The sequence below is a fragment of the Carex rostrata genome, chromosome 25, assembly GCF_964058835.1.
Source record: "Carex rostrata chromosome 25, lpCarRost1.2, whole genome shotgun sequence".
NCBI classification, from domain to species: Eukaryota; Viridiplantae; Streptophyta; class Magnoliopsida; order Poales; family Cyperaceae; genus Carex; species Carex rostrata.
In genome coordinates, this window is record NC_135942.1 from 3,782,028 (window position 1) to 3,807,361 (window position 25,334).

The 25,334-nt window shown below is 33.6% G+C and overlaps 1 protein-coding gene across 1 annotated transcript; it reads right to left on the reverse strand.

The window, feature by feature from the left end:
• Positions 1–1,481: 1,481 nt before the first annotated feature.
• On the reverse strand, positions 1,482–2,661 carry LOC144576094 (AWPM-19-like family protein). The gene is made up of 3 exons (XM_078326348.1): positions 2,470–2,661; positions 2,067–2,244; positions 1,482–1,874 (listed from the first exon to the last, which is right to left on the reverse strand). Exons 1-3 carry the CDS (start codon positions 2,597–2,599, stop codon positions 1,664–1,666), a joined length of 519 nt encoding a protein of 172 aa, XP_078182474.1. The 5' UTR covers positions 2,600–2,661; the 3' UTR covers positions 1,482–1,663.
• Positions 2,662–25,334: the final 22,673 nt, after the last annotated feature.

The following is a 25,334-nucleotide window of genomic DNA, read 5'->3' on the forward strand; positions in this document are numbered from 1 at the left end:
CTCCTGAGCTGCTCATTCACGTAATTGAATAAAAAATTCGAGGGCATGTATCGACTAAACATAACACACAGTGGACTTATAGAATACTATCCACATGCATCCAATTTTCTCATCAAATCTTGTGAGTACAATAAAATCTTTAATCAAATCCAACCTTTGGCCCCATACCTAATTCTTTTCATTCGACATTTGTTTTCAGACATTTTAAAACAAGTGTATTAATCACTTATTTTAATTAAATCCAATCATTTTGGCCCCATACACATCTAATTCTTTTCATTCGACATTTGTCTTCGGACATTTTAAAACAAGTGTATTAATCACTTACTTTAATCAAATCCTTTTCATTCGACATTTGTCTTCAGATATTTGAAAACAAGTGTATTGATCACTTACTTTAATCAAATCCAACATTTGATTAGTGACAAAGACACATAATATCTAAGAGGTCATGAGTTCGAAATCCAGATGGAGAAAATTCTTTGTTATAATAACATGTGTTTCTTTGTTGTTATTAGAGATCGAAATCCGGATGGAGAAATTTTTTGTTATAATAATATGGGTTTCTTTGTTATAATAACATGGGTATTAAAAAGTATGCGTATTAAAGAGTTTGGTGACTTGACCTCCAACCTTTACTCAAAAAAATCCAACCTTTGATCCCGTATCTAATTTTTATTTTTTTCATTCGACATGTCTCCAGACATTTTAAAACAAGTGTATTAATCACTTAGGAGACAATGATAATACTTCAACCCTCTGCAGATACTTTTATAATCATTGACAGATCTAAAACTTAGTCAAAAATAATTAAGTCACCTCTATAATTTTAAATTTTAAATTTTAAATATAAATATTTAATTAATTATTTTTATATAGTCTTAGCTATTTTTAATAAATAAAATATATGTAATTTTAATAAATAAAATATATTTAGTTGTAACCTAATAGTTAAAAATTTTATTTTAAAAACTCTTAATAAATAACAATAAATGACATTTTTATTAAGAACAACATTATGTTAAATAACAATAAATGACATATGTTTATTAAGAAAACATTATGTTTAATTGTAAATTAGTAGTTAAAGCTTAATTTATTTTAACTATCCTTAATAAATAACAATTAATAACATATATTTAGTTGTAGTCTAATAGTTAAAATTTTATTATAAATTTTATAATAAGTTGTAGCCTAGTGATTAAGAAATTTTGAGTTAAAATTCCACTCACTACAATTTTATATTTTAAATTATAAAATTTTCTAGTTAAAATTTTCTTACAAGTATACATTTTAATTTTCAACCACCTATTAAAATTTTCTAATTCTGCTTACACTAATTCAGTGTGATCAAACTTTCATTCGAGATACTATTATATTAGGAGAACATTTCACATTATTAGATTCATTTACAGTGTAACAATAGTACCACAAGAACAACTCATAACAATGTACCAATGTACCAACAGAAGGCAACTACAAATACAAAAGAGCAACGTTAAACATACATCCTTTTCAAGCACAATCACAAAAACATAAAACACAATCCTGACAGATAAACAGCTAACAAAACAACATTTGAAACATCCAAAGGTTAAAAATGAAACCCATGGTTACATCCTTCCAGCATATTATTATTTTAAAGTTATGCACACAAACCGAACTAAACCCTAGTGCCCTTGGGCTCTGCACCGGGACCACCAACGCCATAGTCAGGGTCTCTATAGGCCGGCCCAAATCTGTCGCTGAAAAGCCCAGCATGGAGAAGTAACACATATAGAAGCTGTGTGAAGGTCAGGATTATGATAAACGCCTCCAGAACTCGCAGCCTCCAGCCTCTCCCATCACTGACTGATATCTCCTTGCATGCCAACCTACAATAATGTATATTACAAGCACATTACGTACTAACAAAACACCTATCAACTAGAATTGTGTCAATATGAATCCAAATTAGTGCCATCATTGTCCTGTTCATGCCATGCCAAGATGATACTCGGTAACGAAAAAAAAGAAAGAAGGCAAAAATGGATGCAACATGAGGAAATAAATATCGTAAACCTTACCCAAATGCTAAGGCAGTGATAGCCCACGTGATCAAGGCGACGGCTGCACTGGTGGCAAGACTCTCATGCCTATAGACACGAACATGGTGAATTCCCGCCAGCTTCGACACGGCTCCAACAACTCCAGCCAGGATTGCAAAGACAAGGAAGTAGAAGGTTGCTCCATTTGGGGCAAAACCTGTCACCAACAAAAAAAAATTAAAACACAATTTTTCATGCTTGTTTCATTTGTAGCATTTAAAGTTCAAAACCCAAGTGTTATAATTGAGAAATAATTCTAACATTCCTATTCTAGATTACTGTCCCTGGTTAATGCTGCTTATTAATCAGACGCATTCAGGTAATTAATCTTCTTGACCATTAGAAAGAACAAAAAAATGAAGGAAAAGGTAGAAAAACAAACCTGGACGGTTGGTTGTACCATTGATAAAATGATTCAAGCACCAACTCGCGAACCCAATGACAACAATATACATAATCAGATTCAACACCAGCAATGGTGCTATCGCATTTCTCCCCATTCCAGTCGCCATTCCTTGAGCTCTTTCTTTGTTTTTCCTCTGGTAGTTTCTCTTCTTTTGTTTGCTTTATGAGATGAGACGAGATAATGAGACACAGATGGAAATGGATGAGAACAAGGGAATGAATAAATACACAGCGAAAGAGAGGTGCATGTGACGCGTGTTAGAGTGGGGGAACTCGGGAAGAGGCGAAGAGAAAAAAAGGGTTGCTGCGGTGGGTATACATGCGTTTGCCACGTGTCTCATGCTCTGTTCGTTTGTACTGAGTCACCACCTTTTAGCCCATGGGCAGTTTCTCAAAAAAAAAAAAGAGTCGCCACCTTTTCGCCTAGTTCCTTCTCTGAAACTTATTCTTCTCCAGTTCCTTTTTTTTTTTTGCAACCCCGCCTTTTTGCCACGTGTCTCATGCTCTATTTTTTTTTTTTTTGTAATTTATTCTTCTCCAGTTCGATAATATGGGTTTGTCGGTCTGTGCAAGTAGTTCAGTAAAAAAAAAAAAAGAAATGTTCCTGTACCTGAGCCACTAAATCCGAGCCCGTTCCTAAACTGATTTAACTGGGTTTAACCGTCCGCTAAAATGGTAATTTATTATTTTGCCATTAATTAATTAACGAATTGTTGTTTTAATGCATTGCAGTTTTAATTTGATTGTTTTAAACGTTAGATTTGCATGCTTTTGTAATGTGTTTTAATTTTGTGGACAGTTTGTTAGGAACAGTTGTAATCACCAATTCCTGAATTAATCCCCCAGATTGTTAACGGTCCTCTAATTATTTTCTAACTAATTAAGTATTTTAAAGTACTTTAGTGTACTTTAAAGTACAATTTAAACCCAATTAGCTCGGGAACGCGGTGGGGGATTTGTTCTAATTTTAATTATGCAATTTAACAGCTTTTGATATTTAATAACTAAAATAATAGTATTCATTTTGAACAATTAATCTATTAAATGAAAAATTTTCAATATTTGTAAACATAGGTTTATATGCTTTAAAATGTGTTTGTAAACACAGGTTTATATGTTTGTAAACACATATTTTTCAATGTTTGTAAACACAGGTTTATATGCTTCAAAATGTGTTTGTAAACACATGTTTATATGCACATGTTAATTTTAATTATGCAAATTAACAGTTTTTGATATTTAATAACTAAAAAAATAGTCTCCATTTTGAACAATTAATCTATTAAATGAAGATTTTTCAATGTTTGTAAACACAGGTTTATATACTTTAAAATGTGTTTGTAAACACAGGTTTATATGTTTGTAAACACAGATTTTTCAATGTTTGTAAACACATGTTTATTTGCTTTAAAATGTGTTTGTAAACACATGTTTATATGCACAAATTTTCAATGCTTTGTTTATATTGTTTGCTTGCCAGTACATATTGGTTTACATGTTTTACTTGTTCACAGGTACTGTTCCTGACACATTCGTATACAAGTCTGCATTTCTTTTTGGCTTACAGAACTGACTCCATCCTCTTCGTGCCTTCGACATTTCTTATATTGAATCCATTATTTGGAGGTACATTATTTCCTTTTTCCTTTGTATTCCAATTTTCTTTCTTTTTTGTTCATATTTCTAGAAATATATATATATAGGAGATGGAATTGTCAAAATCCGATAACATTCTTCTTGATGCAAACTTCTGTACAAAATTGCAGACTTCTTATTGATACTTGTTCACAAGTATTGATCTTGGTGTTAGGCATGTCTTAGAACCTGAAACAATTCACAGGTATTGATATTAATCAGAGAATTTTCAATGCTTTATTTATGTTGTTTGCTTGCCAGTACATATTGGTTTACATGCTTTACTTGTTCACAGGTACTGTTCCTGGCACATTCTGCACAAATGAAAAAAAAATGTACTGGGGGACGCCCTCGGGGATTAGTACAAATTTAGAGTTGTAAATTTCGTGCTCGGGGACGCGCTTGGGGATTGGTTCAAATTTAGAGCTGTAAATTTTTGCTCGGGGACGAATTTGGGGATTCGTTTTTGTTTTAAAAAATGAAAATTTAACTCATTTACAATGAAAGTTAAACACTTGAATGCAGTTGATTAAACGCTTTCCTTTATATGTTTAAATTATACGATTGTTTCGTTGCATTTGGCTGTGCTTTTGTTATTTTTTTTTAACAGAGCGTTTTTCTTTTCATGCAACGAAATTCTATACAATAAAGAAAGATTGGTACTGTTATTGCGTTGTATAAAGTAAAACCTGATTTTTTTTGTCGCCGACATTCTAGAAGGTTGAGGGACGCGAATGAATACTTTGTTTGGAGTACAATTATCAGCTTCCTATTAAAAATGATACAAGAACAAATTTACAAAATATTGCACTTCAGTAAAATTCCTAACGGTAATCCTAACCATACTAATTATCATGACAATCTTTTGATCTCTTTCAAAATGGGAGATGGTGGAAATTTCCTTTTTTGCAGGACCGGAGAGGGAATGCTTTCTATTAACGGTTACCTTGGATTCACTATATGAGTCCGTGAGTTTATCGCTTTATATTAAAAAAAAAAATGTGGGATTTTCAATCATGCATGCCTTCCGCAATCACTCGAGCGACATTGAAGGCGATTCAAATTATGCTGTTTTGAGAGTCGCAATATCAGTTCGACTGCTCCGTTCCGTCTCGTCTCCACCACTTCTCGTCTTCATTTGAGCAAATGACTCTGTTTGAGAATTTTGCTGCTCGGCATCTCGCCCATCCATCTCTACTTTTCGGATTCAACTGAGAGTGTTGTATATTCGTTTTCATCCTTGTAGTATCTACTATATCTATATATGTGAATAAGGTACGCGTTTTTATGATTGTTGATGATGACGAGATTGCAAAGAGTTGCCTCCTTCCTCCTCCCTTTCTTCGTCTTCTTCTTTCCCTTCTTCTTCTTCTTCCACCTTTTTGAGTGGTAACTGTCCTGGGCCAGTTGATTTAGTTCCTGGTCTGCTTTGATTCAGTGCCTTCTCGGCTGAGTGGTGACTGTTATGGTCCGATTTGATTCAGTGCCCTCTTCTCCCTCCTCTCTAAGTGGTGACTGTCTTAGTCCGATTTGATTCAGTGCTTCTCGGCTGCGAATTCCTCTGGGCGGCGTCGATTTTGAAAAGAAGAAGACGTTTCGTCCTTAAGGAAGGGCTCGATATGGCATACTCTGCTAGCCATGCAACTCAGAAAATTACTGTTATGTCTACATTTCTAGAGAAGAAAATCAGAAGGCCCACCTACTTACTAATCGGGCGCGAATAGACCAATTCACATTCTCTGGCTTCACGTATCTGCTATTTTCTGACATAACAAATTAGATGATTTTACAGATAGGTCAATGTATATGTTTTCATATTTTTTTATTTTAATTAAAAAAAACTATGTAATAGTTATCTTGTATATCGTTGAATCAATGCAATCGCCTACAGCCTTTCAATCAAAAAAAAAAAATAGGCAGACCCTACCATAAATTTGAACCGTCCGTTTAGATCAATCTTTATCAATTGTCTATTTATAAATCATTTACTCAGATTAATTAACCGACATCCGAATCTGCACTCTATTGTCCATCCAGCAATTTATTAATCAAACTATCTTTCAGTTAATTAATACGAATTCACAATTGATAACATTATTATTTATCATTTTTAAATATACTAGTTATTGACCCACGCGACGCAGTAGAAATTTATAGTATTAATTTGTTTATAATTTTTCAATTTATGAAAATTTAGATGATATGTAAACAGTTTGAGCTCTTCACTTCCTCTTTTTCAGACCTCCCCTATGTTTTATTCTTTCTTTAATTTCTTAGCAAGAACACAAGATTTCTTTATTATTATTATTATAATTTTCTGTTTAGGTAGACTTTTATAATTTAGCTTATAAACATGGATAATGCATTGTAACTAATACGTGCAATAAAAAATAAAGCAACACAACAGTAGATTCAACATTTTTATCTCATGATCTTAGCTGGCCAAGAAAATGACATTTGTCTTTCTTTGCATCAAACTTTGTACGACATGAATATATTCTAGACTCATCAAATTTGTGAGAAAAAAAATGCACCAACAAAATATGGCCAACAGAAAATGACATTTGTCTTTCTTTGCTGTAAATGAGCCGAGTTGGAGTGAGTTACCTCCAACTCGTACTCAGCTCATTTAATAAACGAGCGAATCAACTCAAGTTGGGATGATAATAACGAGCTATAGAGCCAACTCGAATTCAGCTCGTTATCAACTTGAGTTAACTCGCAACTCATTTATAACTCGTTTAACCAGTCAAGTTCTTAGGTATTGTTAATTATACACTAGCATGTGTTTATCTATACACAAACAATTGAAATGGTCTAGTAATAGTGTTGAAAATAAATAGAATAAGTGTTGAAAATAATAAATAGGATTAGATAGGATTAGGGACTCGATTAGCCTCAGCGGACCCTTTTTTAGGGTATAATCATCATAGGCTAAATTAAGGCAATAAAGGGAGCAACTAATTATAAAGTTACTCAACCTTTTTTCCTTTACAAAAAAGTTACCGTTACTTTTCTTTCCAACAGTCATTTTTTACTTTTTGACCATATAAATACCCATTGTAACAACTCAGCCAAATATAATAATACACATAATTTTTCTCTCAATTCTACTATCTCAGAATTCCTGAAAATCAACATGGTATCAGAGCCAGGTTTAAAATCCCGACTCAAGAATCAGCAACAGCACAAGCAGCTGTAAATCAAAATTTCCGAAATCAAAATTCTCGCAACAACACAAGCAGCTGTAAAACAATACCAGTAACAGCACCAGTAGCTGTAAACCAAAAATCACAATGTCACAAAGTCACGAGAAACTTACAGGGGTAATGCTAGATGGCAGAAATTACCATGTGTGGGCAAGGCAAGTAATTTTCTCCTTAAGTGGCCGAGAAAAGAGTGAGCATATAGATCCTGAGAACAAGGCTCCTAAACAATCAAATCCCCTAACTGAACCCGAAAAGAGAGCACTAGCAAGATGGAAAGTGAGCGATCATACTGTCATCACTTGGTTACTGGCAACAATGGAACCGAAGGTATCTGAGTTGCTCTCATTTAAAGATACAGCATTAGAGATATGGCAAAGAGCCGAACAGTTGTATGGCCATAGGAAAAATTACTCACACATTTATCAAATCCAACGTGATTACCAACAAGCAAAACAGCAACAAGGACAACCAACAATGGAATTATACGGTTACCTTCAAAAGAAGAAAGATGAACTTAGGGTATATCGACCCCCCACAACTGATCTCGCTGAAATTCAAAGGCGAGAAGAGCAAGATGACATTTTTCAGTTTTTAGCAAGCCTCGATTCCACATATGAGGCCGTCAGATCTCAGATACTGTTACTAGCCGAGTTACCAACCCCAGATGAGGTGGCAGCCATGGTTGACAGGGAAGAAACGAGGAGGGCTGTCATGGTGGTACAATCTCCCGAAAAAACTGAAACCAAGACATTCTCAGTAACGGCGAGGCCTAACCCTAGCTTCAGGCCGGAGGTGAGAAGAGACCAAGCTGGTGTAAAGTGCGATCACTGTAGGAGAGAGGGGCATCGCAAGGACCAGTGCTGGTTCCTCCATCCTCACCTCCGACCCAAATGGCACAAGAGAGGCGGAGCCGGTGATCGAAAGGGAGAGAAAGGCGGCTGGGAGCGAGACAGAGGCGAAATTGAAAAGAGGGGTTTTTTTGCGGAAGGAGAAGGGAGCGCTAGATCTGAGCCGTCCGCTGCTATAAACGCTGGGGCCTCCTCATCAACAATTTCGCTAGATCCCATGAGGCAGCTTCTCCAACAGCTTACTGTGTTGCTAGACCAAAAACAGGAAAATCAGAAGACATCTGGTATGATTTGTATTGCAAATTTATCTTGTTTTTTAAATAATTCTAGATGGATATTGGATTCGGGTGCCACTGATCATATGACCGGAAATAGAAATTTATTAACCTCTTTTAGGAAATACGAAACCAACAAATTTGTCACTGTGGCAAACGGTGATAAAATGGAAATTATTGGGGAAGGTTCAATAATTATTTTCTCAAAAATAATTCCAAATGTCTTGTATTTAAAAAATTGCTCATCCAATTTATTATCCATTAGTAAAATCACAAATGAGTTGAATTGTGAACTCATATTTTTGACAAAAAATGTGATTTTTCAGGATCGGATAACCAAGATTATGATTGGTGAAGGATATCTAGAAAATGGGCTTTATTATTTGAATGAAGAAAAATTCAATCTCAATACTACCAAAAAGGAAGAATTAAGCGTACTTTGGCATAGAAGAATTGGGCATCCTTCCGACAAGATTTTAAAGAATATTTTTAATTTTTCAAAAATGGATAATAGCAATTGTGAAACTTGTAAGCTAGGAAAGCATACTAGATTGCCTTTTAAATTATCAAGTTGTAAAAGCGGGAAACCATTTGATTTAGTTCACTCGGATGTATGGGGATCCGCTCCGATTAACTCTTATAATGGATACAAATATTTTGTCATATTTATTGATGATTTCTCTAAAATAACTTGGTTATATTTATTAAAAGATAAAAGTGAAGTGTTCTCACAATTCTTAGATTTTTATAAATTCATAGAAAATCAATATGAAGCAAAACTTAAGATTTTTAGATCCGATAATGGAACGGAATTTGTAAATCAAAATTTTTCAAAATTCTTTAAAGAAAAAGGAATTTCACATCAAACAACATGCGTTTACACACCTCAACAAAATGGTGTTTCCGAGAGAAAAAATAGACATTTACTTGAAATGACTAGAGTACTCTTATTTCAAAATAATGTTCCAAGAACTTATTGGTCGGATGCCGTTCTTACCGCTATATATTTAATAAATAGATTGCCAAGTGTTAACTTAGAATACAAAAGCCCATTAGAAATTCTTTACCAAAGAAAACTTAATATTGAGCATTTAAAAATTTTTGGTTGTACATGCTATGTACATAAAAATAATAAACAAGACAAGTTGGATCACACTTCAATCAAGACTATTTTTTTGGGTTATTCATCACAAAAAAAGGAATACAAATGCTATGACCCTAAGAACAAAAAATTATACATTTCAAGAGATGTAACCTTCATAGAAAATGAGTCATATTACAAAGAAAAAATACATGAGGAGCCTATTATAGAGTCTTTGGAAAAGAATATTTTACCCCAATCCAATCCATTGATAGAAGAGGTAAGACCAATTGAAATTGGAACCACAACCACAAATGAAAATGAAAATGAAAATGAGAATGAAAATGAAAGTGAAAGTGAAAATGAGGAGGAATTAGAAGAAATTTCATCAAGTGAAGAAGGTCAAAATATAGAAGAAACACCTTTGAGAAGGTCCGTCCGAACAAAGAATCCTCCAACAAGGCTAAGAGATTTTGTAACATACAAGGTACAATACCCTATACAAAATTTTATTTCGTATGGTAATGTCTCCTCCAACCATAAAGCCTTCTTGACCTCAATTGAAAAAGAACAAGAACCAAATGATTATCTTGAAGCCATTAATAACCCGGTTTGGATCAAAGCTATGAAAGAAGAGCTAAAAGCTCTTGAAAAAAATGAAACATGGGTAATCGTACAATTACCACAAAATAAAAAACCCGTAGGGTGTAAATGGGTATATAAAATTAAATATAATAGTAATGGTACCATAGAACGGTACAAGGCTCGCTTGGTGGCCAAAGGATACACACAAACGTACGGTATAGATTACTATGAGACGTTTGCACCCGTTGCCAAAATGAATACCGTACGAATTTTATTCTCAATTGCGGTAAATCAAAATTGGAAACTATACCAAATGGATGTCAAGAATGCCTTTCTTCAAGGAACTCTTGAAGAAGAGGTATACATGAATTTACCACCCGGTCATGGAAAAGGAGATGATAAGAGCTTGGTTTGCAAGTTAAACAAGTCAATTTATGGATTAAAACAATCTCCAAGGGCATGGTATGGAAAACTAAGCTCCTATTTAATTTCTTGTAATTTTAAGATGAGTAATGCCGATCATTCCTTATTTGTTAAAATTATAGGTACTAACACTACTATTGTACTAGTATATGTTGACGACCTTATAATCACCGGAAATAATCAAGAATAAATTAAAAGAATAAAATTGCAATTAAAAGAAAAATTTGACATCAAAGATTTAGGTTATTTAAAATATTTTTTGGGAATAGAAATAGCATATTCAATTCAAGGGCTATTTATCTCACAAAGGAAATACACCTTAGATTTGTTAGAAGAAACCGGTAAATTGGGTAGTAAACCGGCCTCCATACCAATAGATGGCAAATACAAACTAAATACCGAGGATGGTGAACTATTAGAAGACATAAACCAATTCCAACGACTTGTAGGAAAATTAATTTACCTTACGGTAACTCGTCCGGATATTTCATATTCCGTAAGTCAAATTAGCAAATTCATGCATAATCCAAGAACACCACACTTAGAGGCCATTGATAGAATATTAAAATATTTAAAAGGAACCCCCGGCAAGGGAATTTTTATGAAATGCAATAATTCTAATGAAGTGTGTGGCTATTCCGATGCAGATTGGGCCGGAAGCTTCGATAGAAAATCGACAACCGGTTTTTGCACCTTTGTATTCGGAAATTTAGTCACATGAAAAAGCAAGAAGCAAAATGTGGTGGCAAGATCAAGTGCCGAAGCGGAATATCGTGCCATGGCATCTACCGCAAGTGAATTAACATGGATCAAACAATTACTTTCGGATATTGGGATTCAAGCTCAATTGCCAATGCAAATGTTTTGTGACAATCAATCGGCTCGGCATATTGCATCCAACCCGGTGTTTCATGAGAGAACTAAACACATTGAAGTTGATTGCCATTTTATTAGAGAGAATATTCAATCAAAAGAAATTGAGACTCCATTTGTAAGAAGTGGAGACCAATTAGCGGATGTCTTTACGAAGGGTTTAGATCCTAAACCATTTCAACAAAATATAGACAAGTTAGGGTTAATTGATATTTACACGCCTAACTTGAGGGGGGGTGTTGAAAATAAATAGAATAAGTGTTGAAAATAATAAATAGGATTAGATAGGATTAGGGACTCGATTAGCCTCAGCGGACCCTTTTTTAGGGTATAATCATCATAGGCTAAATTAAGGCAATAAAGGGAGCAACTAATTATAAAGTTACTCAACCTTTTTTTCCTTTACAAAAAAGTTACCGTTACTTTTCTTTCCAACAGTCATTTTTTACTTTTTGACCATATAAATACCCATTGTAACAACTCAGCCAAATATAATAATACACATAATTTTTCTCTCAATTCTACTATCTCAGAATTCCTGAAAATCAACAAATAGTTTATCTAAATACAAACAATCTAACACATAGATATAATAGGTCAACTCAAAGCAAACAACAACTTAGAATCCAACAATTTTTCATACAACAACTTAGTACATAAGCACCAGCAAACTCATGTTATGTAACTCGAGTTATAAATGAACGAGTTGGACTATGCTCAGACTCAGCTCATTTATTAAACGAGTCAGCCAATTCGAGTTGAAATTGATTCGAGTTGTAAATGAGCAAGTTAAAGCGAGCCATTAATTAACGAGCGAGTTGCGAATTCGAGCAAATTTGTACATCCCTACTTGACATAGATAAGAAAAGAATCAAGGCTCTTCAATCATGCTTCATGTGCCGATGGTGTGTGTTGTGCGGTGCTCCTCAGAATCTTGGTAGAATGAGAGAATGTCAATTGATATCTCAACTACTGCAAAGCAAAGGGTTGCCACAATGTAACCCAGGACCCAACACACCTACAGTTAAAAATTTGAATTAAGAATCTTGGATTTTATTGTAGGAACTTAAAATTTGTAAATTTCAGAAAGTACCTACAAAAATTGAAATTTATAAATTTTGAGTAGGTGAATTTTGAATGTTCTATGCTGGATGGCACGTACCTTTATAGCATGTTCAGGTATCCAATCGTTTATATCAATACCAAGTGATACCTAATCAATATGTCTTTTTTATGTTAAACGACTAAGTAATTATTGATTTAAAATAAAATGAGAGCTTTCTAGAACTGGGAAAAGAGGAGATGAAATCTTGTTGTGTATTTCTACGTGTCCAGCATCAAAAGACCAAACAACACACGAAATAGAGTCACATGTAACTTCCCAAGAAATAATATAACGTTTCCAATTACATTCCCTGATACGCAAAATATTGTTTATTATAAGAAAAATTAGTAGTTTTCAAATTTGTACTTTAATATTGCGATGAAATTTGAATTGTTATTAATTATTTTGTCCACTCCTATCTCAAATTCTGACTACGTCACTGCATTCTCAGGTTGCTTTTTGGCTCTCCTGTATAGGACTGGAAAATAAATTGTGGTTTGTGGTTCGCTCAAAATCAATTCAAAAAAAATTAACGCCAATGCATTTTCAGATTGCTTTTCGGCAATATCTCTTGTGTTGGACTAGAAAATAAATTGTGGTTTGCGGTTCGCTCAAAATCAATTCAAAAAAATTCATAACTAGCTCGTTGGATTTTAACTTATCTCGTTATTAACAAGTTCAAATTCAATCCAGCTCAATTCGGCTGGCGCGACTTGTTTTTTAAATCATTACAACTAGAAATTGAAGTTGTTTGTCAACTCTTTCATTATATTTCTTGCGCTCATCGTGATAGGACAATACTTGTTGTGAGAAGATGTAATTATTTTCAGACTCGTGATCTATGAGTGATGATTCACATCATCAATTTTGATGAAAATCTTAATTTGATCCATGTGCCGATGTACAGCTCACAACACGAGAAATGGCTTGACTAAAATCAATATCGACTCGGCTAAGCTCGTTAACAACTCTAGGTCCTACACATGTAACACACCACATATTGGTGTTATTGTTATGAATATTGTAATTAAACAACGAAGTAGTTAAGAACGAGCAAGTGACCTTGGGCTGAAAAGCCCGCGTTAAACTACATGGGCTGCGATATGTGAGTTGGGCTTTAATTTCCTTGCTGGAAATTTAAGCATTCTTCCATTTTAGTCCACACATATAGGCATAAATATATTCAGGTTTAGCCAGGCCCGATAATCATTTTAGACGAATATAATTAGGAACCGAATCTTCTGCACCTCCGGAGGAGTTATTGTCGGTGGATTCGAGATGGACCCCAGATCTAATATTTAAATGTTAACAGTGACTCTGGCTCCACCCGGCAATGACTTTAGCCTTTAGGGGCAGAAAATTCCTGCACCCGGGGGCAGGTGATCTCATTCCACATAATTATAGAAATCCGTATCACCCAGGTAGCTGGGTGCAAGTGTCAAATATGGACCGTTCTTTTACCTGACATGAATCTCAAAGCAGACCCTCTATTGCTTTAATAGCCACCGGATATAATTTGAATCAGCTGAGATTAATCTAGGCCGTCTGTTTTGTTAGATTGTACCTCAGGTACTTGGGGGGACACGGACTCGAATTATAGTGGGTATAAATCTGATTTTTTTTTTTTTCTATAATAGTTGAAACCTTTTCACTTGGATCACTTAATTTGATAACAGATAATACTAGTAGAATTATTATGATTTTAAGTTTATTGAGAAGATTCGCAAACTTAATTTAATTATATATGTATATAATCGGCTTTCTGATCTTCAGTTTTTTGTCAAATAAATTATATTACCAATTTTATTTAACTAAGTTTGATAATAGATATATTTAAATTTGAAAAAATACGACCTATACGACTTCAAAGTTGTACTGAATTCTCATAAATGATTATACTTGTTGAGAATGGAATGATAATAGTTCTTAAACTATTTTAGTTTCCTAATATATTTTTTCCCCAAGTGATGCCTCTGAAATATTTTCGGTTCACTTGTTTGAGCTCGACAAGAAATTGCTCAATCGGAAATTATGTTTTTTTAATTATGTGGAGCAAAAAACTTCACATTTATCACTATCGATAGTCTGAAAATGAAAATATTTTTTTTGCCTTCACCGATCCTAAGAATATCAACGGAGTCTTTCTTTTTATAATTTTACCGCAAACAGTGCTTATTCTGTTAAAAAGATTAAAAACAGTTCTATTTAAAAAAATATATCCTTAAAATAAGTAGCTTGATTTCCCCAAATCCCAATTGTCCAGTTGCAACTTAAATAACTTTAAAAAGGTTCGGAAGTAGGGATTGAATCATTGAAATCCAACATTGCTGCAAATTGGCGTAGTGCAAATCATGCAATTTCAACATAGCATTCAACACTTTAAATCTTTCGCTTGACTTCGGAAGCAAAGCATAATTATATTATTGTATTTTACAAAAGAGACATATTAACTATCATTGGAGATGATTCTACTTTTTACTCGTTCATCGATCAATACATATTATATCAATCGTAACATGAAATATCTTTATTAGTTAACAAATTAACAAACTTAAGGAGGAAAATATATTGACATTCGAAATTATTTTCTTCCAAAAAAATATTTAGTCTATGTATGACTCATTATTAGACCACTCCTTCCAAAATATTCGGTCTATCGACTTGTATCTCTATTTTTAAATTTCAAACAGTCAATTATCTAAAATCTAAACCGTTCAATTCGATCTTCATATGAAAATATACATACAGACTATTTTTTTTTACTATTATTTTAAGATAAGTAAAAAATCACTTAATTTGAAATTCTAAACCATTCAAAAGTAGTGATTTCTACCTATCTAATTTAAAAAAAAAAAAAAATTATGTTAGCAGTTTGTATCAACACTGCATAAGCATATGCATAACACCACTGTATAAGCATATGCAGCCGCATTTTACAATACTGCATATAAGATACAAATTATCATAGTCACAAGATTCGCGAATTAAATCTAAATTAAACCCAAATAATTCATTTTTTTTGTGACGCCGAACCGAACACCGAATTATTTAGTTGACCGAACTTTGACAGAATTAAACCCGAATAATTCACAAATTTTACGAATTTTTCCCCAATTTTACAAATTATTCGTGAATTTTTTTCCGAAATTTTCCCAATTAAATTTTTTTGGTTTTTTTTTTCCCTCTCTTGCAAGACTGAGATCTCTGATTCGGATAATTCCGAATCATTCCTGAATTATGCCCAAATTATTTCTAAATCACAAATTTTTTGACCCCGTCGAACCGAACCCGAATAATTCATTTGTCACTATGCAAATTACAGTGATGAAAGTCATTGCACCATGAGTTGTACTGTTTTCCTCGCTTATCAGTGCGCAAATATCGGCTGAAACAGCGGTTCTCAGCACTGACATTTTTATTTGTAGCATTTAAAGGTACTTTGTACTTGAAGAGAACTCGATATATATCAGAAATGCAGAGTGTTATTCAGAGATAAAACTAGGGGTGAAAACGGAGCCGGATTATCCGGCGGATATCCGCTCCGTATCCGGATATAATCCGAATCCGGATAATCCGGATTCGGATAATTTTCGGAAATTCATAAAAGATCCGGATTCGGATACAGATTCGGAGTCCTAAACGGAGCGGATATCCGGATTATCCGGATTCGGATAATTTGGTCAAACCTATATAAAAGAGGAATAAATATTTGCTAAAGGTGGGATTTGAACCCATGTCCTCCTATATCAATGTCTTTAGACTAAGCTTCAAATCACTACACCACAACATCTTTTGTTACCATATACTTATTTGATATATATATATATTATATGAATAGATTATCTTTCATCTCTTATAAGTTCATTAATATTTATATTTAATGTTTTAATTAATATTTGTATTTTAGAAGTTCATATATCTTAATTATCCGACCATTATTCGTTTTATATCCGTATTCGAATCCGTATCCGTGGACTACCCGTTCCGTATCCGTATCCGTATCCGTTTAAGGCGGATTTGGTTTTGAATTTTGATATCCGTTTACTATCCGTATCCGTATTCGTATCCGCTCATTATTCGACGGATGCGGATACGGTATTAGCATTATCCGCTCCGTATCCGCTCCGTTTTCACCCCTAGATAAAACTCATATCTAATTTGTATTTCACTAGAAATTAAGTTTGCGTTTGACTCTAATTATTTGTACTTATTTTTGAATTTAAAAAAAAAATATGTATTATTTGTTCGTTGTAATTAAAAAGTTTACATACAGATATTTGTCGTTATTAGTCGTGCAAAAATATATGTAATATGTAATTAAAACAAATATTGAGGATTAGAAACTTTAACTTAGTTTTTAGATGATTTTATTTTGTTTTGGAGAACATGACTTTTCTGGTTTTACCATGAAAAACTACATATTTGCGAGCTTTTTAAATTGCAGTCATGATAAAATATTATAGTTTTTTTTATCAAAAGTATGCATGTTTGAAGTTTAGAAAAAAAAAATTGTATTTTATTAATACTCTTAATGAGTCTGGCTAGTATAACATCAATGTCATTTCAGTCTATATAACACCAACTCCAAAACCTATTGAATCGACTTCAAACGGTGAATTCAAACCGTTTAAACTGATCTACTTCATTAGTTGTGCGTTTTCATGTAAAATTTATAACTTTTTGAATTTATTTGGTATCAAGTCAAGCGGTCAAATGTGTGAGTTTTTAAGTTAATTTGAATACATTCATTTCTCAACACTTTTACCGCTTGATTTGGTACTAAAATAACTCAAAAATATATCAAATAAAATAAAAAATGCATGTATACGCATCACTACTGAGGTAAATTGGTTTGAACGGTTTGGATTAGTCGTTTGAAGTCTATTCAGTGGTGGATTTATGTATATGTTAGGGGGTGCTAAGCCACCCTATGATTTTAAAATTCTTAATTATTTATATTAAATTTTAATTAAATTTTTTAGTTTTTGAAATTTTCCCTCATAATATAATAAATGTGTGTTGGTAGTCTAGTAGTTTGAGTTCTAAGTTGTTCTGTGTGAGATTATGAGTTCAATTCTCATTATTTCCACTATCTTTGTTATTTCACATATTACATTTTATAAATTAGCCCCCTCTATTCAAACTTTCTAGTTCCGTTCCTGAGTCTATTCAATCAATTTTCAAAGTTGACATATACTTGGAGATTAAATTTTGTATTATTCAAAGCTTTTTATTATTTTTAGGAAGGTAGAAAATCACTACTCTGTTTGATCAAGTGATTTGTATTTTAATCGGTAATATCCTCGAGCGAGAAGAATTCTCAAAAGACCATTTGTTTTAACAAAAAAATCATCTCGCCACAATATGTTGGTAGTTGGTACTCTGCCTATGTCACATGTAAGAATATTGTGTTTTCGGATATCTTATTTTAAAATCATCTTCTTACAAATATATGATATCTTATTTATTTTATTAAATTATTTATCTTGAGTAAGGCTACGGTGCTATGGGTTAGATAGAGGGCTACGGTGCTATGGCTCAATATTCGAGTTTTTAAAATTATAACGGTCGATCCGAACCGTTCATCTTGTTCTCCATATTAATATGTGTTTGGAGACCAAATTTTACATTTTTTGAAAAAATTTACTATTTTTTTAGATAGGTAGAAAATCACTTGATCTAAAAATTTTTGCGCCATTCAGATATTTGATTTTCTACCTATCTAAAAAAATAGTAAAAAATGTTCAAAAAATGTAAAATTTAATCTCCAAATACATATTAATATGGAGAATAAGATAAACAGTTCGGATCAACCGTTAGAATTTTAAAAGCTCGAATATTGAACCGTAGCACCGTAGTGCTCTATACAACCCATAGCACCATAGCCTTACTCATTTATCTTGATGCTACTAGGTAGACTGTAAATCTCCATTTCTCCATTCTATTATTAAGCACGTTGGGTGTCCGATCCGCCAACGGCTACGATTGAAAAATGAAACTTCGGATTTGATCTCAGCCCTCCAATTACATAATTTGTCTTCTTTTGATTAAATACATTTGTTTTATATATAGAAGTCTAAATTTAGTTAAAAACATACTCACCACATGTGTTGACACACAATGCGTTACAATTAAAATTGAAGAGACTTTGAAATTTAGCAATATATTTATCCGTTTCCTTATTTCTTTGTTTCCATATTTCTCGACTCCACCTTCCATTTTCTTATTTATTTGTTTCTTTACTTCTTCGTTTCTATACGAATCACAATGAATTTTTTTTTATTTCCTTATTTTTCTTTCTTTGTTTCTATACATATTGTTGTGGGCAATTTATAATACATTTTCAATATAGAATATATCAATGTGTGTGTGTATTCTAAATTGGAAACAAAGAAGAAGAAAAATATAAATTGGAAACAAAGAATAATATAAATTGGAACATGTGTGTGAATATATATATTTTTTTTGAAGAAGAAATGCAGAGGTCGATGCCTCTATATTTCATTGATTAAAATGACACTAGTGGTGTCCAGTATTACAAATAAAAGGTTCCAAAGGAAAATGTCAAAGTAAATAAAACATAATGTGTGTGAATATATATTTCTCTTATAATGTGTGTGTGTGTGTGTATCCTATACGTATAGACAATAACACTTTTTATTTATGTTTTTTGATATCATATTATATGTCGATATTCAATTGTTGTACGATATTTGATATTAGATTCAAATCGAGCTATTATTTGATATCATTGGTACTTACAAATAAAGAATCATCACATCATCAAATTATTATGAGAGATCACGATTAAAGTTAATTAAAAGAGGAAATTGTGAGAATGCCACTACAAAATCTTGAAATTGTGAGATTGCCACTACAAACTTCAAAATTGTGAGAATGCCACTATAAAATGTTCATAATTGTGAAAATATCATTAACAGTGTATTTTTATAATATTTTTATCAAAAAATAACTGAAAAATACTGTTTTGATATACATAATTCTGTATTCCGATTATGCCCTTCATACAAAAAAGTAACACTCCAGTTGATATCGCCTCTTCAAATTAATTTTTGATAAAAATATTATAAGAATACACTGTTAATGACATTTTCACAATTATGGACGTTTTATAGTGGCATTCTCACAATTTTGAAGTTTGTAGTGGCAATCTCACAATTTCAAGGTTTTGTAATGGCAATCTCACAATTTTCCCTAATTAAAAATACATAATTATATAAATTTTTTATTAACATGTGTCTTAATTTTTGAATAATTATTATTTTCGTTGATATATTTTTTTCTTATAATATGTCCCCGTTGCAACGCACGAGTATAATACTAATATATCATACAAGTAACTTTCTATCTATTTTTTATAGCTTTCTGTCAGTCTCGTGGATCTCGTAATTCGTAACGTAACCTCCATCTTATTTCTCATACTTAAAAACAAAAACAAAAAGGGGGAATTTCACGTATACCCCTCAAAAACTTCAAAATTACATATTTTTCCCTCTAAAATTTAAAATTACATATTTCCTCCTCTAAACTTCAAATACTCACAAATTTACCCATTTTGTTGTCTTTTATATTAAAACTCATTCTAAATTTATAAAATACCTATTTTACCCTTTTATTAAAAGCATATAAACCCCATCAAACTCAAAATTGAATCTGAACAATTTTTCTACCGTCCAAACTGCTTTTCAATATGCGTGCGCAAGATCAGCACGAATCTTGATGCGAACACGCACATATATTGATGTGACATGCACAGATCTTAATGCGATGTGCACCAATCAATATTGCTTTAAGATCCGTGCATGCTAGATCAACACAAAATTGAAGCACTATGCACATTGTAGGGTTTTCAGATACCACTTTTGGGGTTTCGCGGTAACCAAAACCCTTTTAGGCTTAAGCTGCGGAAAGAACGTAAAACAAAAATTTTTACTTCTAACTCAAGCCGTGAATTAAAAGGGATATGCTGGAAAGACCAAAGCAGAGTTCCTTCTGAAGTCTTTCATTGCAAGGACCCTTTTAATCCTTTTTACAGATCTACTCCATGATTGATTTCTAAAACTTTAATCTACTTACAAATTAAATAGATTAATATAACATATTTATACCTTGTTTCCAAATCACAGTTGGAATGCAGACCGAGCGAGTAGAGCCTCACCAAGGAAGGAGTCGACTCGGAGTATCACACGTGTGATACCTCTATCGGTTATCCACCAGGACTAACCGGAGAGCGGTTTATTTCTTCTGCCAGAAATACCGTAAACCGCGGAATTATGCAAAAACACTATTTACGGGAATAAGACGAAAACCCGTAAACACGAATTTTCGGTTGCTCAGTTTCATCAATATGCAAAACTGACATACCGCGAAATTCGGTAAAACACTATTCATCGATCCCGTAAATATTCTCCACAACAACCCGCAAGATTATACGTCAACTACGTATAACTTTCTTTTCTCAACCGAAACACTATTTGGGAGAGAAACAGAGAAAGAGAGAAAATACCGATTCGTTTCTGCACGAAAAGATACATGTGAATGTGCATATGTATATATGTGAATATATCTTTCTCTCTCTACCCCTCCACCCCTATTTATAGTGTTTAGAGTTGGTTGCAAAAGACCAAAATGCCCTCCAAGTTCGGCCTATTTACAAGACATGTCATTGACACCTCATCCTTTTTATATGTGAAATGACCAAAATACCCCTTCCACACCCTTCCACATCCTTCTCCATGCTTCTACACATGCAAGGTGGCATAGGTGTGAAATGACCATTTTGCCCTTGTGGATAGGATTGATGACATGTCATCTGGATAGGATCAATGACGTGTCATGCGGATAAGCTCGAATCTGAAAAGACCCGAATGCCCTCGGCCCGAACACAAATAATATTCGTATAATTATTCTAAACAATTATATATATATTTTTCTTTCGGTTATTTGTTTCGGTATCGATGACATGTCATCTGGATAGGATCGATGACGTGTCATGCGGATAAGGTCGAATCTGAAAAGACTCGAATGCCCTCGGCCCGAACACAAATAATATTCGTATAATTATTCTGAATAATTATATATATTTTTCTTGCGGTTGTTGTTTCGATAATTTATACAATGTGTCATGCACATTTATAAATTAACCGGTCAACTTTTATATAACGTGTCACACACGTTTATAAATTAACCAATGTTTTTGCTTGTTATTTTTACATAACATTTATAATTTAATTATAACACGTATAATTAATTATAACCATCTTATCATTGATCATAACCAATTTATAATCAATCAAAATAAGATTCTCCGATTAACTCCTATATGGTGTGACCCAATAGGATCTGTGTTATGTTGGTAAATAGAGTTAAAACCGTTTTAACTTCTATAATCATGGGTGGCGTCTGGCAACACATCATGACCATCCAATTACACAGATGATGCTGTACTGTACAATATCACGATCCAGTAAACAATTTACTTGTGTCTGTTCCTCTGTCTCATAGCTATCAGATAAGTTTCAAGGTAGATGTGTGTCATCCTTGCTAACTGAATCTTTTCTTGATCTTGAGCATATTATCAAATATGATTACTCTTGTAATCATACCGCGCGCTGATAATCTTACTCTATCAAGGGGCCCAGTGATGCTATAACTCGTATAGAGATACGAGGGACAAGTAGTATTCTTGGCAGACTATCACTTCCTCAGCTAAGCTATATATATCAAAATGCTACCGTTATGACTGCTTTTTACGGACAGTGTTAGATAACACTCACACATATATATTTCTTAGTGGGAACGATAAATACCTTATACTTTAGAACGTGACACTGAATGAAAAACATAAATGACACGAACACAATTCTATTTAATGTTTTCATTCGGGGTCTGTCAAATACCATGTTCCTAGAACATGTATCTATGTGATTAAAATGACATCTCGTGTCAAATGGTTTGTAAAACTTAACTATCTTTCAATCCACATACTAACCTTATAGTGGTAATTAGTGTTCCTGCTAATTACCTTGGTTAGTGACCTTTTAAGATTAAGAGTATATATCATCTATATTATGGAGTTTCACAATTTCAGTCATGAACTCGAAATGATCCATAAATTCAATAATACTCAAGGCAACAAAATGATATTAATCATCCAATTCATGAACAAAGCTTTATGATAAATTATCGTATTATTGACTTCTAGATTATTACAAACTAACAATCTCCCACTTAAGCTAGGAGTCAATCATCATAGACCCTACTTATATACAAAACTCTATATTCTCTAAGATCTCGTAGATCCTGAGAAAATTTCACAGCCAATCTTCTATGTGTTCCAAACTCATAGAAGCATTAAGCATCTAGTGCTTGGCTTGAGGAAGAGATTTTGTTAGTGGATCAGCTGTGTTGCTGACTGTGTCAACTCTACTTATCTTTACATCACCTTTATATTAATTATATCTTTTATAATTAATTATAGACATCTTATGATGTTTACGATCTTTCGTATTAGGTGATAACGTTGTAGACAAGAAACATATCCTTAGTTCTCCTCAAGAACTTAATGATATTCTTTACAGCATTCCAGTGCTTTATGCCTGAACTAGCCTGATATCTACTCGTCACACTCAAAGCGTACGAGTCATCAGGGCGAGTGCACAACATGGCGTTTATGATAGAGCCAATAGCCGAAGCGTATGGTACTCTACTCATAGTGCTTTGCTCATCAGTTGTCGAAAGACACTGAGTCTTGCTAAGCAGTGCACCATGATTCATTGGCAGGAATTCTCTCTTAGAATCCTGCATGCTGAACCGATTCAGCACTTTGTCAATGTACGTGCTTTGACTTAATCCTATAAGTCTCTTTGATCTACCTCGGTAGATCTTTATGCCTAGTATATAGACATCATCGCCCAAGTCCTTCATAGAGAAAACTTTTCTTTAATGAAGACTTGGCTAATTGCAATAGAGGAATATCGTTTCCTATTAAGAGTATGTTATCTACATATAAGATTAAGAAAGGCGATGGCACTCCCACTAGCTTTTCTGTACACATAAGATTCTTCTTCGCATCTGACGAAGTCAAGCTTTTGACTTCTTCGCCAAATCGAAGATTCCAACTCCGTGATGCATGCTTCAATCCATAAATGGATTCAAGAAGCTTGCATACCTTCCCAGCATTCTCTAGATCTTCAAAACTCGTAGGCTGTGTCATGTACACATCCTCTTCTTAAATTTTCATTTAAGAATGCGGTTTTGACATCCATTTTCTATATTTCATCATCATGAAATGCGGCAATTGCTGGGAGTATCCGAATTGACTTAAACATAACCACGGGTGGAAAAAGTTTCATCAATTCCCAGAATTTGTTTGAAACCTTTTCGCTACTAGACGTGCTTTGTAAATAGTCATATTGTCATCCATGTCTGTTTTCCTTTGAAAACCCACTTGTTAGCTATGGGCTTCACCCCATCAAGTGGTACAACTAGGTTCCAAACCGTGTTGTCATACATGGACTGTATTTCGGATCTCATGGCCTCCAGCCATTTATCAGAGTTAGGCCTATCCATTGCTTCCGCATAGGTCAGAGGATCTTCAGTGTCAAAAACTGAGACCTCGTGCAGTCCCAAGTACCTCTCGGGTGCATGGACTGTTCTCATTGACCTACGTAGCACTTGTTCTTCAGGCTGTCGAACTTGATCCACAATTGTCTGCGGATCCAGTTCTTCTTCAACTTGCGTTGAAGCACTTGAGCTCAGGACTAGAACCTTATCCACAACTACTTGTGGACTTGGTACTTCCAGATGCTCATCAGCCAAAAAATCAAGAGGTGGGTTAATCTGATCTAGTTCAGATATTGTATTGTGTGATGTATCTTGAATTTCTTCAAGTATTACATTACTCCCACTACTTCCTTTTGCAAGAAACTTGTTCTCCAAAAGTATACCATGACGAGCAACAACTAATTTGTTCTCGGACTGGTAATAGAAGTAATATCCTTTCGTTTCCTTAGGATACTCTACGAAAAAGCACTTGTCAGATTTGGGACCAAGTTTGTCAGACATCAGGTGTTTGACAAATACTTCGCAACCCCATTTTTAAGATAAGACATATTTGGGATTTCCCAAACCATAACTCGTATGGAGTCTTTTCAACTGACTTGGATGGAACCATATTTATAGTTAGTGCGACAGTATCTAGTGCGTGTCCCCAAAATGATTTTGGAAGGGTGGCGTCACTCATCATGGAACGAATCATGTCCAACATGGTTTGTTTCATTTTCTTGGCAACACTGTAACATTGCAGTGTTCCTAGAGGTGTGAGTTATGAGACTATCTCACATTCCTTTAAGTACATTTTGAAAACCATAACTCAAGCATTCGCCTCCACGGTCCCACCGTAATGCCTTAATACTTTTGTTCAGTTGATTTTCTACTTTAGTCTTAAATTCCTTGAACTCGTCAAAGGATTCAGACTTATGTCTCATGTAAGTCAATACTTTCATGAAACGTTTTGAGTCTTTTGTTATTGATGTTAAACACGTGGTTTTCCATTTCTAGCATATAAATATCATTTAACAAGTAAGATGGTCCATAATATGTCTCATTTTTATAAACAGAACATCTATTGTCCTTTATAACAAACGAGAAACCATTCATCTCTAAACACGAGATTGATATGATATTTCTAGAAATGGTAGGAACAAAATAAACATTTTCTAGTTCTAGAATAAACCCGCTAGGCAAGTACAATTTTATCCTACCGACTGTAGCGGCCGCAACTTGT